Genomic DNA, 15,970 nt, shown 5'->3' with positions numbered 1-15,970 from the left:
AATTAGAAGTGGAGCTAAACTTTTTCAATGTAAGGATTTTGCCCTCTGGGAGAAAAAAAAGAACCAAAATCACCTCCAAACTAACAGGGATTTGGTTCTAATGACTCAGAAACTGCCCCCCCTCAAAAAAAAAGATGAGAGCATCTACCTCAACCAACCCCAAACATTCTCCTTCTAAGCAAATTCAGTGAAAGCCTTCCACAGAGGTTACAAGAAACATTAAGCACCAAACGAAAACAGAACTGTTACATTTAATTTGTATTATTCACATCTATTTCTGACTCTATCAAGGCCCAAGTATACCATCATTAAGACTGAAGAGGAGTCTATAAGGAGAAAAAACAGCAGCATTGACTGGCAGAAATATGAGTATCAATGAGATGCCAAACCAAAAACCCACAGAACGGCCTCAAGAAGAAGCCATATATGATGCCACATTCAAGCAATGTGCAAGCCCTGAGTCATAAAAGACAAGTGACCAGGTGCATAGGACTTATTACAGACTTCAGGAGAACAAATTCACAACTTAGTAGCATGGCACAACAGGGAAATATCAGAGGAACAAATTTGTTATCACCTGAGCTTAAGTTATAGAAGGCGTCTTCCATGTACAACTCCAGGTAAAGCCACTAAACTCATTCGACAAGTACCGAGTATCACTCATCATGCAGCCAATGACTCTGTAAGATTAAAGCATGTGATAAAATGATGGATCTTCTTTTAAAAAATATTTGTTTTTACTAAAAAAGCCAAAAGTATTTGCGCTGCATACTGAATCATAGGGGATATAATCTCAATTCCATTTATTCAACTACCATTTATTGAGCATCTGCTATGTGCCAGGTAGTACTCTAGGTACAGTAAGGATACAGACATAATCACTGCCTTCAGGGAGCTCACTGAGAGAGGTAAACAAACAATTTTTTTCACAGGTACAATATGACGAGCAAGCATCTAGTACAGAAGCAGCAAGGAGTGGGAAGTGATTATCTGGAGCAGTCAGCCAAGGTTTCCCCAAAGAGAAGGTGACAGTTATGCTAGGTTCTGAATAATAAATTGGGTATATTCCCTAGCCAAAGAAACAGGGAAGGATTTTAAATACATACTCTATTTTGACTCAGGTGGGTCAGTGCCACAGAAAAACTACTGAAGTGGGACCCCTCCCTAGGTTGCCTTCTCCTCTCTTATGGACCCATAATTAGCCCTGCAGACATATCCATTTATTTCCCTCCACCAATATTTCAGCTGAGGGCTCCAACAAGTCTGACTGGCCCACCATGAACACTCAAGAGGCTTCAGAATGCTCCAAACACCAAAGCAATTCCCTCGCAAAAACCTAAGAAACTTAGAAATCCAATGTGAGCTTCTAACTCTACCCTTCAACGTCCTGGAGCAAATTTCATGCTACTGGGCTGAAGTAAAGACGAAAAGACATCAGTTCTCAGGACACACTCAATCTCAGACCCAAGGCCTTGTTATGTCTCTGGAGAAGGGGCACAGAAATAATTTGGTTGGGGGGAAAGGGTTTAGCCCAATTTTATACCCCAGTTGTTGGCATTTTAACTGTGAATATCCCTGAGATTACTTTTTTTTTTATTGTACTTTAAGTGAGAGTTTACAAATCAAGTCAGTCTCGCGTACAAAAATTTATACACATCTTGCTATATACTTCTAACTGCTCTTCCCCTAATGGAACAGCATACTCCTTCACTCCACTCTCTCTCTTCTAGCCCATTAGGCCAGCTTCTGATCCCCTCACCCTCCCTTTTCCCCTCCAGACAGGAGATGCCAACATAGTCTCATGTGTCTACTTGATCCAAGAAGCTCATTCTTCACCAATATAATTTTCTATCCCATCATTACAAATCATCTATCAGACCTCTAATTTTTTACAATGAGAGTTAACTGAAGTGTCCCCTCAGGCAACGATCTGCTAAGCAATAGAGGCTTTGAGGGAGAAAACCACTACAGGAAAGCACTAATTTCAAATGAAGTGGAGCAAAGTGTGGCCTCTTCTGGATCAGGATCCAGGGGTTCCAGCTTTGCCACAAGCACCTCTTTAAGGTCACTTCCTCTCTCTGTATTTAAGTTTTCTCACCGATAAACAAAGAGGCTGGACTACATGAGCTCTAGGTTCCCTCCAGTTTTAAGGTGTTACTTAAATGAGTTTCTCCTTTCCCTAACGGCAGTTTTGAAAGCCTACTGGGAATCCTATTCCAAGGACCCACAACAACCTGATCATCTTCTGCTAAAGCCTGCACTATCCAAATGAAAATGAAGTTTCTTTTGGGGAAGCAAAGGGCCTGTCACCCAAGTTGTAAGCTGGAGCCAGGCTACACAGATAGCTCAACCTTCACTTCCCACAGGTGAAAAGAGACAAACTGTGTATTGGTTATGAACATATAGCAGCATAGAGCTATACTGAAATACACACTGTGTGCCTATTAAGATTCTCACTATTTGCAAACACCATTAATTATGCCAGCAGCACCAAGGATTAAAACGTTTTTCTTTAGTCTATCTCCCACTACAAGGCCAGAGGACAAAACCCTCTCCCTTCAAGTACAATCACCTTTTGTGAGCTCCACTCACATAGTAATCGTCACCTACAAAGACTATACACAGGCTTTGTCACACAAACAGTAAAAACCAAAAAACCCATTACCGTCGGGTCAATTTCGACTCGTAGCAACCTTACAGGACAGAGTAGAACTGCCCCATAGGGCTCCCAAGGAGTGGCTGGTGGATTCGAACTGCTGACCTTTTGGTTAGCAGCCAAATGCTTAACCTCTATGCTATCAGGGCTCCACAAACAGTAAAACGCCCTCTTTTCTTCCCAGCCAGCCTAGCCCAGCAGCAGCAGCAGCCCAACAGTGACACCTGCTGGAGAAACAGAAACAAGGGCTGGCTCATCAGCTGGGGAATATCAGCCCCTTAGAAAACAGCACTTGTTTGTATTAGTGATTTACACCAGAATGCAGCCACTCAATTTAAGAGAAAGTGGTGCTCCTTCTTGAAGGGGAGTACACTTAAAATATTTTACAATATACTTCACTTTTGAGTCAGCTGTCAGCCAATGTTTTATTATTTATGATTATTTGTGAAGAGATCAAAAGGCATACCCCACACCAAAGACATTGGTTTCCTAGGGAGAAGAATGGAATTGGGTGGGGGTCCAAGAAGGACTTTTGCTTTCTCTGAATTAATATACTGTTTTACAGTAACAGCCATGTGCTTGCTATGTGTATATTTTAAAGGAAAAAAAATTATATATATATTAAATTGTTTACAGCAGGATGAAAAGGGGCCTCATTTTCTAGTGTATATCTTAAATGCTTGAACTTTTTTAAAACCACAAACACATAATACTTTTTGTCACCCCGAAAAATAAATAAATAAACAGAATACTTAAAATTTTGGGGTGAATTCTTACTAGTTTCTGGGTTTTAAATGGCCTGCTTTATTTAAAAATGGTTATTAATATTCTAGGTGTACAATGTGGCTATTTAAATTTAAATGAGTTAAAATTTTAAAAATTAAAAATGTCATTCCTCAGATCACTTCAGCCACATTTATAAGTACATGTGGCTAGGGACTTCCATATTGAAGACCACAGATACAGAACATTTCTATCACTGTGAAGGTTTTACTGGACAGCACTGCTCTAGAGAAACACAGTGAAGTACGAACAGAAGAAATCACACATCATCTAGCTGGGGGCAGTAGGTGGCGGCTGTTGATGAAAGAAGGCTTGCCAACTGTTGCTAATTTGTGAAGTCAGATTACAGGTACATGGAAGTTCATTCATTATGCTTTTCACTTGTATATATATTTGAAGATTTCCATAATAAAAAATTAAATGAAATAAACAAAAATGGTCTACTGAAAAATAATATATTGTGGAGAATAGCTCAGAAAGATCTCTGAGTCATGGAGACCAGAGTTCAAAACTCTTACTCAGCAACCTACTATATGACCTTTAATAAGAAACTCAATTTCCCTGGGCCTCACTTTTCTCAACTGTAAGATGGGAAACTTAATACCTGCCTTGCACAGAGCTGTTGTGGAAATCAGAAATAATGCAAAGCCAAGAACTGAGTACCCAACACACTGATGTTGTTAGGTGCTGTCACGTCAATTCTGACTCATAGCAACTCTACATACAACAGAAGGAAACACTGCCCATCTGTACTACCCTCCTAATCGTTGCTGTGTTTGAGCCCACTATTGCAGCCACTGTGTTAATCCAACTCCTTGATGGTCTTCCTCTTTTTTGCTGACCCTGTCCTATACCAAGCATGATGTCCTTCTCCAGAGATTGGTCCTCAGTAACTGGTGTTTAATAGTAGGCCCTCAATAATTGGTATCTTTAATTATTTCAAACAGTAGGGTGTATATTAAGCCACTTGGGTATTTCTCAGAACACATGGGAAGAGATATTGCTAAAGCAGGAGGGACAAAAGCTGACCAGAAGCCCAATGGTACTATGAAACAGGAATGGGTAGTCTTCTTAGAGCAGTAAGTAATTGAAGACAATCCTTTCAAGGCTACCTTCAAAACATTTTAAAGTGCCTACTGTATGTCCAGCACTGTGCTTGCTACCTTCTCACCTCTCTTGATAAGGAGGAAGACAAGAGTACCAGGTTCATAACATGGGCCATGGTGCAAGCAAAATATTCCAAAGCCAGGAACTGGTCCCAGTCATATGGGCATAGTAACAACCTCTACGATTTTGTCTGCCTTTTATATCCAACCAAATATCTCTCTATTCCCCTCTCCAAGCCCTTAGTAACTACCTAATATCTTGCATATACGAAGTCCTTTCCTGGAAACCCTGGTGGCACAGTGGTTAAGTGCTACAGCTGCTAACCAAAAGGTCAGCAGTTCAAATCCACCAGGCACTCCTTGGAAACTCTATGGGGCAGTTCTACTCTGTCCTATAAGGTCGCTATGGGTTGAAATCGACTAGACGGCAACGGCTTTGGTTTTAGTTTTCCTCCCTTAGTATGTGTTATTCTCCTAAAACAAAAAGGTCTTTCCTTCTCCAAATTCTAACCGTCTCTAAAGATGTGATTTTGTAAAGCCTTCCTTGATTATACTTCCCTTTCTCTGTAATCAAACTACATTTAATCTTAGTACCATATAAAGAACAAGCCCTGGTGGTGTAACGGTGAAGTGCTTAGCTGCTAACTGAAAGGTTGGTGGTTCAAACCCACCCAGCCGCTCCTTGGGATAAAGACTTGGCAATCTGGTCCCATAAAGATTACAACCTAGACAACCCTATGGAGTAGTTCTACTCTGTCAAAAGGGGTTGCTATGAGTCAAGAGTCTATGCAAGTGCATTCAACAACACCACTACCACATAATGAAGTGCTTGATTGTGTACACTTGTTACATAATTTCATGTCAGTCAGTCTTATCTCCACAATAACACTGTACACTCCCTGTGGGCAAAGACTGTGTATTACAAGTCTTTTCTATTCCCCAGAGTGCCCAGCACAGTGCTGGAAAAAAAAACTGTAACCATTCAAGAAATACTTACTGACTGAGTGACTATCTACAGCACCCTCCCAAAATAACAAGTACATTATGTGCATAATCCATATTCCCATCCTCCTTAGAAGCTTATGTCAGAGAAATTTCAGTTGCTTCAACAGAGGATGTAAGCAGAGCAATATGCTGTTTGGATCCAACAAGCATATTCTGGGAGTTGGTGATTACGCTAGATTTGACCTTTAGAGAATTACAGAAAGAAGTCCCTAATAAATCAAGAGAGATGCGCGCACAGCCATACGTGGAACATGTGGTGGGCGGGCAACTACACCCACTCTGTTTCTTCCATGAAAGAGCTGGCTGGGATGCCAATCCAAGCACAGAAAGGCCTTCCCCGCCCTGAGATGAATACTCATCTGAAGGTCCATTCAAAGAGTCTTCACTGAACTAACTTGCTGCCCAAAAACATATTATCTCTAAGAAGATATCATTTTCCTTGATGTGTATGTATGTTTTCCCTTTCTTTTTGTCAACCTGCAATGTTCCAAAAGATAAGGTTTAAGAAGTAAATACAGTTGTCTAAAGCGACACAACTGAAGAAAGCTAATATACTAACCTGTCCCAAGCAGGATCCTCTTTCACTATTTATTCTGAGGCGTTCTGAATAACTTGTCCTGTATATACGATCCCTCAAGGTCAAAAAGCAGGGTAGAGGAAGGCAATGGCTCTATGCTTCTCTAACCTAATCTATGCTTTCCTTTCAAGGCTGAAAATCACACGAGCTTAGTCAGAAAGAGAGCTAGCAGAGGCAACTGACTCACACTGTGAGGCCCTGGTGCTCTGGCACCAGAGCAAAATTTTCCAAGAAGAGGCAATGGAAGCTAGGGAGATCAGAACCGGATGCATGGGTCCCAGACACTCCAGATAGAGCCACAACATCTCTAGGACTGAAGGAGGAGATAGGAGAAAAGTAAGAAATGAGCGAAAAGTCGAGAGCACCTGCTTACCTCCTGAGTGAATCTTCCTCCGAGGTTTCCTCAGGCATATCCTGATGTAAGGCCTCCTGGGATACAGTTCCAGATCTGCTGGACTGAGTGTAAATTCTTTCCCAGTGGCCTATCTCCTGGTTAAAGGCCACCCCCACAGTCCTCTCTTCCTGCGGACTAGCAGAGCTGCTCAACTCCAGCCTGCTGGAGCTGGGCGTTCGGCTCTCAGTCCGCTCAAGAGGTGGCAACTGGCTGCCACTTGATGGCACGCCCTCAAAGGTACTGGGGACCTGCCAGGAGGAGCTGGCCTCACCAGAGGAGTAGTTAGGTGTGGTTCTTTCCCAGCGCAAGGTATCGTTGTTGAAGGTCAGGAGATTGTGGCAGGCCCGACAGCGGTTCAGGTGGCCACGGGACAGATTGGAGTTGTTCTCACTGCTGTGAGGGGTGGGCTGGTGGGAGGGGCCTGGTCTCTCAGATTCAATGTTATTGTTGAGCATTTCCTGGGCCTGTTGGGTCTGGGAAGCTTCCCCACTCAGGCTCTGGTCCAGCTCCTGAAGCCGGTCATATTCCAAGAAGAAGCGTCTCAGGTCACATTGAAGTTCATGGCGAATGCTGCCTGAGTTGTTTTGGCTGGAGCCATTCCCTCCATCTGACTCAGCTGCCAACCCCGAAGCTGGAAAACCCCTCCCTTCTGTGGCTGAAGTATACACTGATGCCTGAGAGCCACCTTCCTGCTGTCTCAGCACCGACAACAAACTGACTGAAGAGGCACTGGTTCTGGGCGGGGGCATGGATTCTGCCTCAGAGCGGGAGTTCAGACTGAGGACTGTCCGGGTCCACTCAGATCCTGTCAGCCCAGGAGCCATTTCTCGGTGATATCTAGAAGGGTGGCTAGACAGAGGGCCTCCCAACGAGCGACGGGTAGGACCCAGACTGAGGTTGCGGAGCGTGTTGCCGGCGGTGCTGCTCTGGACTGTACTGAAGGCAGACGGCCGGTTCAGGAGGCCCTGGTCCTGCTGCGTTGACGAAGCCTGCTCCGGGGGATGGAAGGGCTCGGTCTGTACAAAAGAAAAGGAAGGGGTAGTAGCTCTGGCAGAAGCAGGGGGGACACTGTCCTGGTGTGGCAAGAGGGAAGGAACTCGAGTGCCAGAGCAGCGGCTGCAAAGGCACAGGATCCCAAGGTGCTGGCAGCACTCAGCTGTGGGGTAACTGACCCGCTGTCGGAGCCTGATGTAAGCGGAAGTCCTGGGACGCTCCGTGGCGGACTGAGGGGGAGGCGGTGGGGGTGAGGGGGTGGCGGAATCTTGCACCGTGCTTTGCTCTCCCACCTGGATGCCAGAGGAGCGGGAGGACAGCATGTGCAGGAAATTATGGAGGAGAGGTGTCCGGCGAACTGGCTGTGATTGCAGGAGGGCGCGCTGGCGGTAGTGGGATAATTCTGTCCCATCTATGGGAATCTCTGGTTCGTCATCACCCTGCAGCGTGGACCAGAGTAGGGCAGGAGGATAGAGCAAGGCAGTTAGGTAGAACCTCTAGGTAAATCAGAAAACTACCGATAATCATCCAAGGAAAACAGCATTCATAGATAAATAAGAGCTCTTTATCCCTAAAGCACTGAGAACTTCTAACTAGCTTATCATTTAGAATAATCGTATATTATTAAATTATACACTTTCAATTAGCAACACATCTGAATGAGTACAGATGGCAAACCAATTCTCTTGCAAAAGGCATCTCCACAACACGGGGGCAGTGAGGAAAAGCAAAATGTCAACCAGCCAGACACACATGAATGACAAGCCATCCAACACTGCCTGGTTACTTCTAACGAAGCAATCACTCAGAGGCTTCAGAAATGACTCTCGTGTCAAGATTACAGCTATAATTTTGAAAACACAGTCTGAAGCTAGTTTCGTATCTTGAATGGAAAGGAGCACTTGGGCACTGAGAATGAGAGTCTAATATAATGAGAAATAGGGTACTACTTCAGACAACAACCCACAGTTTAGATGGAGTTGAAAATGCTAACTAACTTACCTGCTGATTAGAAGGGTTAACAATTGCTGTGAGTAAGTAGTGTCCAAGGGGATCAAATCTCACCAAACTGAAAACATAGAAAATTAGAGAGAAAAACACACATTGAAAGATTATGCTAACTGAAAAGAGGAAACTTGGGTTCAATTTTACTGATAAATGTGGGATTACTCGGACATCTACTTTATGCTAAAGAGTTTCAAAACTTTCAAAGAAATTAAAATAATAGGGCTCAATGCCTCATTACTGCCTCACACTTGCCAGAGTAAGGGAATATGTATCACTAAGATAATAATTTCACTTTTGAAAAATATCCAGGCTTCCAACCCAGCAAACAGCTACATTAAGGATGCCATTTGCCACATCTAAGAGCCCATCATAAGAATAAAGCAACAGCACACGCCCATGTTCTGCCACTGATTCAGCTCTCCCCTCAGACAGCAGCTATGCTGTTAAGAAGCATGAGTTCTGGTGACCGTGAACAAACAGTCCCTGCATCAACTGACATAGCTTAGACTAAAAAATTAGCCTATATTCAACTGCAGTATCAGGAGGACCAAAAGAAGGCAATTCATCCACTTTAATTCAGGCAATATGTGTTTTGATTTTAAGGGCTAAATAAATATCAACTAGCAGATTTGATACATGCTTATATCTCCATCTTCCAGTTGATATACACAACAACCAGGGATGAGCAATTACCCACCAAGCTACTAAAATATCACCTAAATATCTTTCATTTTTCCCAAAGAGAGGATTCTATCCTAAACCCAGATAGCTTTAAGCCTAAAATGGATTCTAATGACCCACTTCTACAGAGAACCAGAAGTAACACCAGTAAGAGACACCTGAAATGAACTGCTTCCCAGATGATTGGCCAGCCACTTTAAAAGTAGGAGGAGCCCCAGGGACAATAACTTGCCCTAAGCAGGGATAACAGCAGGTGTACACATTCTCTGCCATGTTAGTCCAGTGCCAGGCACTGTTGGGGGGCGGGGGCAGGGTACTCACCGGACTCGTTCCATCTCGCTAGCCGTCTTGACCACAACAAAGGGCTCCCGTCGACTCCAATCCCAGAAGTGGATCTCATTGGCGGTGGCAATCAGCAGGAGCTGAGCCGTAGGGTGGAAAGCCAGGGAGGCAATGGCATTGTTGCTATCCGTGAACCAGCTTTCACTGCCACCCTATAAAATAAACCAATCCCAAATATTCTCAGGTTACAACGGTCCAGCAGACAGGGAAGACAAGTTCAAGAAAGGTCCATTTAACATAAAATAACTATTCACAGGGCCTCCTTTAAATATGTTCCCTGAAAAATGGATGTAAAAGATCTGTGATCTGGCAGTGCTGCTGATCTATCACATAACTATTTCCATCAGCTCAATTCTCACCTACAACCCACAATAAGCATACCCACAGTTCCTCTTTCTGAAGCCTGCAAAAATGCAAGCTTGGTGTACAACATGGTGCACAACAACCCACCGGCCAGTCACCAGGAACAAAGCCTTTTCCTGATGGACAAGCAGTATCCCGCTTTGATGACCGTAATCAGAGCACAATACTTATTGCTTTACGCCAACAGAAACCCATCCTGAATACATCTTGGGGATCTCCTATACTATGTTACAAAGGGAAAATGAAAGAATAGTTAAATAGGGTGTTTATCTTTGAGGACTATGAGCTGGGCTTTCTACCAGTTAAGTGGGGCAATGACTACCATATACTCAGATTCAGCCCTAAGAGCCTGGTTAGTCTCTCTTCCAGGATTAAGAACTCAGTGGTAAACAAGTCTCTGCATTTAGTATACCAAAGAAAAGGGCAAAAAAAAGGAAATACTTACATGTAAATCCCAAATCCTAACCTCCCCATCTAGGCAGCCAGAAGCAATAAGGCCTGAGATGGTGGGATGAAAAGTAACACACCATGGAGTGCGACGGTGTCCAATCAGAGAATGAACACATTTGCCAGTCTTCACCTCCGTAATATAGATATTATGGTTCACGTGGGTGGAAGCCAAGAGAGTCCTAGGGAATCAAAGAGTGGGAAGTGAATTGAGAAGCATGTGGGAGGGTAACAAACTTTATCACCTTTGGAAAACACAGAAAACTGATACTATTATTCCCCATCCCAGCATGAAAGAAACTAAGCCTTGGGCATTAGGCAGCCTATCTACAAACAACACAAATGGCCTGATCTTTAACAAGTATTTGGCTTCTCCACACTGTCCCCAAATGACTCACATCACCTTCAGAGAATATTTTTTCCAGCTGGGAAAACTATCACGCCATTGGTAGCCTACATCACACAGGCAAAGGGCTGTTACTAAGAAACTCTCAAAGTTTTGATCCTTAATGGTACAGTTTGCATTGCTTAGTCCCATTATTTTTATGGTTTGCATTGGTCATCTACTTTCATTCCCTTTCTTATGCACTGGTAAAGCTCTGTTCATACAGTGCTTCAAAGCGCCTTTAGGGGTTTGAGTTGGAAGAGAGAGCCAGGTCAGACATACGGAAAGCAGTGCCATCACAAGTCTTAAGGTTAAGTTATAGATAAATACTAGATACCTGTCTGGGCTGAAGGCCAGTAAGAAGGTAGATCGTGGACTATCTGGAAGCTCTACCCTCTGGGAGACCGAAAAAAAAAAAAGATAAAATACATTATTTATAAGCCATGGCTCACCCTATCTCAAAAGCACATGAACCATTCTAGATTTGTATTCACACTGTGGGCTTAAAAACTAGAGACAACGACCAAGCTACAAACTGACAGAGACAAATCGAAATTACCTTCAGGAAAAAAAATCTAGCTCTAAAAGGAAAAAGATTTTTCTAGCCCATAAGTTCTTCCAAATTCATAAACAGCTCCCAAGTTAAACATATAAATTCTCCTCACAAGATAAATTACACCCCAACTCTCTGCCATTAACCCATTCTAAGGCCTCATTGTACCATCACCCCTACAAATCCTTTGTCAAAAATATTCACTTTTCTTACCTTGCCCTCCCATTTCATCCACCGGGTTTTATCTTCCACCAGCTCCTGCAGAAGGCGCTGAGCTCCCAAAGCCCGAGTGCCCCGTTCTCGCCCCCACAGTATCCGGACAGCATTCTTCTCTGGGACAACCTTCATGGCGCTCAGTGGCCACTGTCACACCAGGCACGAGAAATGAAGGAGCAAGCAACAGCTCCACACACTCTGAAGCAGCTAAAATGAGGCCATTCAGGTCCTTGTAAGTTGTCTTCATGGAAATCTAAGGAATGGAGAATAGTGTCAAAGAATCCCTATTCTGCAACCAGAGAAGCTTCCCGCTGCAAATATAATTCTAGCTCAAACGGGAAAGTATTTCTTTCATGCTTAAAGCCACTTTCTCAGAAAAGACCTTCTCCCAGAATTTTTCTTCCAAAGATATTTCATCCTCAAATTTCTCTTGTATTCTCTATAGCTCAGCCTCGTATCTAATGAAAAGAACATTCTATAAAGCTGTTAATTCTATTATTTTTTTATCAGGCAGGAAGAATTTTGCTACTAATAAAAAAGGTTTAAAAGCAAAATCAAAACCACCTTCCCTCTTCTTCCATGCCACACTGCCTCCCCAGTTGCTGGCACTCCTCTTTATCACTTGGGCAGCCCTCAAACTAAAGGACAGGTAAGCAATTTGAATAGGCTATTACTTAAGGTACAGCTCTTACATAGCAGCTTCAATTCTATCCCCTACCTAAAATCAGGAGCCCTGGCAGCACAGTGGTTAAGAGCTTGTCTGCTAATCAAAAGGTTGGCGGTTCGAATCCACCAGATGCTCCTTGGAAACCCTATGGGGCAGTTCTACCGTTCCTATAGGGTTGCTATGAGTCAGAAAGACTCCACAGCAATGAGTTTTTGGGTTTGGGTATCTAAAATCAAATGCACAATAACTACTACTTTGTGGGACCTTTCTCGCTCTTCCTTCTTTCCACTGAAGTTGCAGAGTAGAGGACAGGAGAGAAGAGAGAACATCTTCAGTTCCTTTTTCTCATTCACTAAAATGTCAACTAGCAACAAAACCCACACCTATATATAACAAATAAAGAATAAGTTACAGGTCCTCCATACGATGGAAAACGAAGCCCAACAAAATGTTTCAAAAGAATATCTACATATGTAAAGTGTTATTCATTGCAGCCTTATTTCCTCTACTCTATTATGAAAAACTTTATACAGAAAAGCTGAAAAAATAGTACAATAAACACGTTACTCACCACCCAGACCCAAGAATTGTTAATAATTTGTCATATTTTCTTTATCTATACCTATGGATAGGTATATGGATATATAAGTGTTGTTTTAATTTTTTTTTTCCTGAGCCATTGCAGCAGACACCAAGACACTTTATCCCTACATACTTCATTACGTATCTCCTAGGAATAAGGACATTCTCCTTCATAAGCACAATACCGTTATCATACCTAACATCATCTGATACTCAGTCCTTATTCAAATTTCCCTAACTGTTCAAATAAATATCTTTATTTTTTTAAATAACTTTTATTAAGCTTCAAGTGAACGTTTACAAATCCAATCAGTCTGTCACATGTAAGTTTACATACATCTCACTCCCTACTCCCACTTGCTCTCCCCCTCTTGAGTCAGTCCTTTCAGTCTCTCCTTTCTTGACAATTTTGCCGGCTTCCCTCTCTCTATATCCTCCCATCCCCCCTCCAGACAAGAGTTGCCAACACAATCTCAAGTGTCAAATAAATATCTTTTATACGTGGCTTTTTTTGGATCCGGAATCCAATCAAGACTCAAGCAGTAAATTTGGATGTCATACTTCTTTAGACTCTTTTATTCTAGAACGACCTCAAAGTTTTATTATACTGTTTTTTGTTTTTAAAATCAGGACAGTTGACTTGCAGAATGTCTTATATCCCAGACTTGTTTGTTTCTTCATAGTGCTATTTACTTTGCCTCTCCATCCCTTGCATTTGCTGTCAACAGCAGGTTAGGTCTAAAATCTTGATTAGATTCAGGCTAAATGTTTTTGGCAAGAAAGTTTCATAGGTGATGTTATGTACCTCATGGTACAGCACGTCAGGTGGCACATATTGTCACACTGTCCTACCACTAGTGATCACTTGGCTAAACATGATCACTTGGTTAAGGTTGTAACAGTCAGAGCTCTTGTTTATAAAGGTACATTTCCCGCTTTACAATCAGGAAGTCATCTGTGGTTACTACTTTGGCACCATGTGACTATTTTGTTCCTTTTACTTTATGGTTTAACATGTGTTATGGATCGAATTGTTTCCCCCCAAAATATGTGCTGTAAATCCTAACCCCTAAACACACTGTTTCATTCATTCACACAGGGTCGCTATGAGTCGGAACCAACTAGATGGCATCTAACATCAACAACATAGGAGATGGTTAAGTGCTTGGCTGCTAACTGAAAGGAGACCTACCAGCCGCTCTACAGGAGAAAAATGTGGCAGTCTGCTTACATAAGGATTACAGGCTTGGAAACCCTATAGGGTAGTTCTACTGTGTCCTACAGGGTTGCTACAAGTTGAAATCAACTCAGTGGCAATGTATTTTTTGTTGGTTTTGGGGGGGCTTATACCTGTGGATATAATTCCATTTGGGGATAGGGTTTTCTTTGTTATGTTAATGAGGTCATATCATTATAGGGTATGCCTTACGCCAAGCACTTTTGAGATATTAGGCACAGAAGAAAGCATAGATGGGTTGAGATAAAATGAAGAGCACCAAGGAACAGAACTGAAAAGAGACAGGACCTTCCCCAGAGTCAACAGAGAAAAGTCTTCCCCTAGAGTGGTTAAGAACTTGGCTGCTAACCAAAAAGTCAGCAGTATCCACCAGCTGCACCAACTGCTCCAGGGCTGTTCCACTCTGTCCTTACAGGGTCGCTATGAGCCAGAATTGATTCGATGGCAATGGGTTTGGTTGATTTTAACCTGTGAGAAAATAAATTTCTGTTCATTAAAGCCACCCATTTACAGTATTTCTGTTAAAGCAGCATTAGATAACTAAGACACTATCCACTGATGCTTCTTTCTTGAATCATTTCATGGGGGAGAGGAGGCTGAAAAATGTTGATTTTCTAATTCTATCATTATTTCTGCATTTATTAGCTCACTTTGTTCTGTAAAAAGGAACTTTCCATCAATAACTGAGACAGGGTAAAGGTTTGATTTTTTCCCCTTTACTTACTAGTTCTCTCTTATTGTTTGTAATAGCAAAAAACCAGAGACAATAAAAGTGTCTGTCAAAGGGGATTGGCTGACTAGTCTATGGTAAGGAAGATTCTGATAAGTACTGATAAGAAATCTCTAAGATAAGAGGTGAAAGAAAGCAAGGTACAGGACAATGTATATATAGTAATGCTATCTTTTCAATAAAAGTAGAAGAGTGTGTGTGTGTGTGTGTGTGTGTGTGTGTGTAAGCAAATAGTAAGAATAAGTAACAAACAAATAAAACGGTCACCTATTGGAGACTACAGGGACCAGGTGAATGGAGACAAAGATACAAGCAAGACTTCTCAGAGTTTTTTTTTTTTTTTTTAAATAGGTAAATAAATGTATTTCCTGTTCAAAACTTACTTTAAAAATATTTAAGGATATGAGAAAATATATATTAAATGAAAAACACAGAATATAAAATTTATATACACAGTATGGTCCCAATTTTGTTATAAGAAAAAATTGGAGAAAAATGATAAAGAAATGAATAAAGCCATGGTTATCCTTGGGTGATGGGATCATAGATGATTTAACAATTTGATTTAATATTTTGAAAAGACAATTTGTTATTTTTCTTTTTGTTTTTTAATTTCAAAAAGTAATAAATGCTTCATTTTTGACAAGGTTGCTAAATCCACTTAATGAAGAAAGAATAGTCTCTTCAATAAATGGTGCTGGGACAACCAGATTTCAATGTGTGGAAGAATGAAGCAGAACCCATACCTTACACCACATACGAAAATTAACTCAAAATGGACCGATGACCTAAATGTAAGAACTAAAGCCTAAAACACAGGGTTAATGGTTCAGGAACTAGTTTTTAACAATGGATTCTTGGATAGGACACCAAAAGCATGAGCAACAAGAAACAAATAGGTAAACTGGACTTTAGCAAAATTAAAAGTTTTTGTGCATCCAACTCTTCAGAGAGGGATTGGACTGGACTATGGGATAGACAATGACACTGGTGAAGAATGAGCTTCTTAGATCAAGTAGATACATGAGACTATGTTGGCATCTCCTGTCTGAAGGGGAGATGAGAGGGTGGAGGGGGTCAGAATCTGGCCGAATGGACACGAAAATAGAGTGGAGGGAAGGAGTGTTCTGTCTCACTAGGGGGCGAGCAATTAGGAGTACATAGCAAGGCGTTTATAAATTTTTGTATGACAGTCCGACTTGATTTGTAAACTTTCACTTAAAGCACAATAAAAATTTAAAAAAA

At 41.9% G+C, this 15,970-nt stretch overlaps 1 protein-coding gene across 11 annotated transcripts in view; it reads right to left on the bottom strand.

The window, feature by feature from the left end:
• Positions 1-15,970, bottom strand: part of AMBRA1 (autophagy and beclin 1 regulator 1) — a 181,324-nt gene that overhangs the window by 122,909 nt on the left and 42,445 nt on the right. For 5 of the 11 annotated variants that reach the window (XM_064288201.1, XM_064288199.1, XM_064288194.1 and 2 more), the window contains exons 2-7: positions 11,507-11,762; positions 11,078-11,136; positions 10,354-10,537; positions 9,525-9,697; positions 8,517-8,583; positions 6,501-7,954 (exon numbers count right to left, since the gene is read on the bottom strand). In XM_064288201.1, the coding sequence (XP_064144271.1) occupies positions 6,501-7,954; positions 8,517-8,583; positions 9,525-9,697; positions 10,354-10,537; positions 11,078-11,136; positions 11,507-11,641 (2,072 nt within the window). In that variant the 5' untranslated portion in view covers positions 11,642-11,762. Of the gene's footprint in view, positions 1-6,500; positions 7,955-8,516; positions 8,584-9,524; positions 9,698-10,353; positions 10,538-11,077; positions 11,137-11,506; positions 11,763-14,344; positions 14,464-15,970 lie in introns of all 11 variants that reach the window. The other 6 variants (XM_064288203.1, XM_003412257.4, XM_010592095.3 and 3 more) reach the window with 3 other exon arrangements.

The sequence above is a fragment of the Loxodonta africana genome, chromosome 7 (genome assembly GCF_030014295.1).
Source record: "Loxodonta africana isolate mLoxAfr1 chromosome 7, mLoxAfr1.hap2, whole genome shotgun sequence".
In the NCBI taxonomy this organism is placed as follows: Eukaryota; Metazoa; Chordata; class Mammalia; order Proboscidea; family Elephantidae; genus Loxodonta; species Loxodonta africana.
Note: the sequence above shows the minus strand (reverse complement) of the source record. Positions and strands in the feature narration are given on the sequence as shown.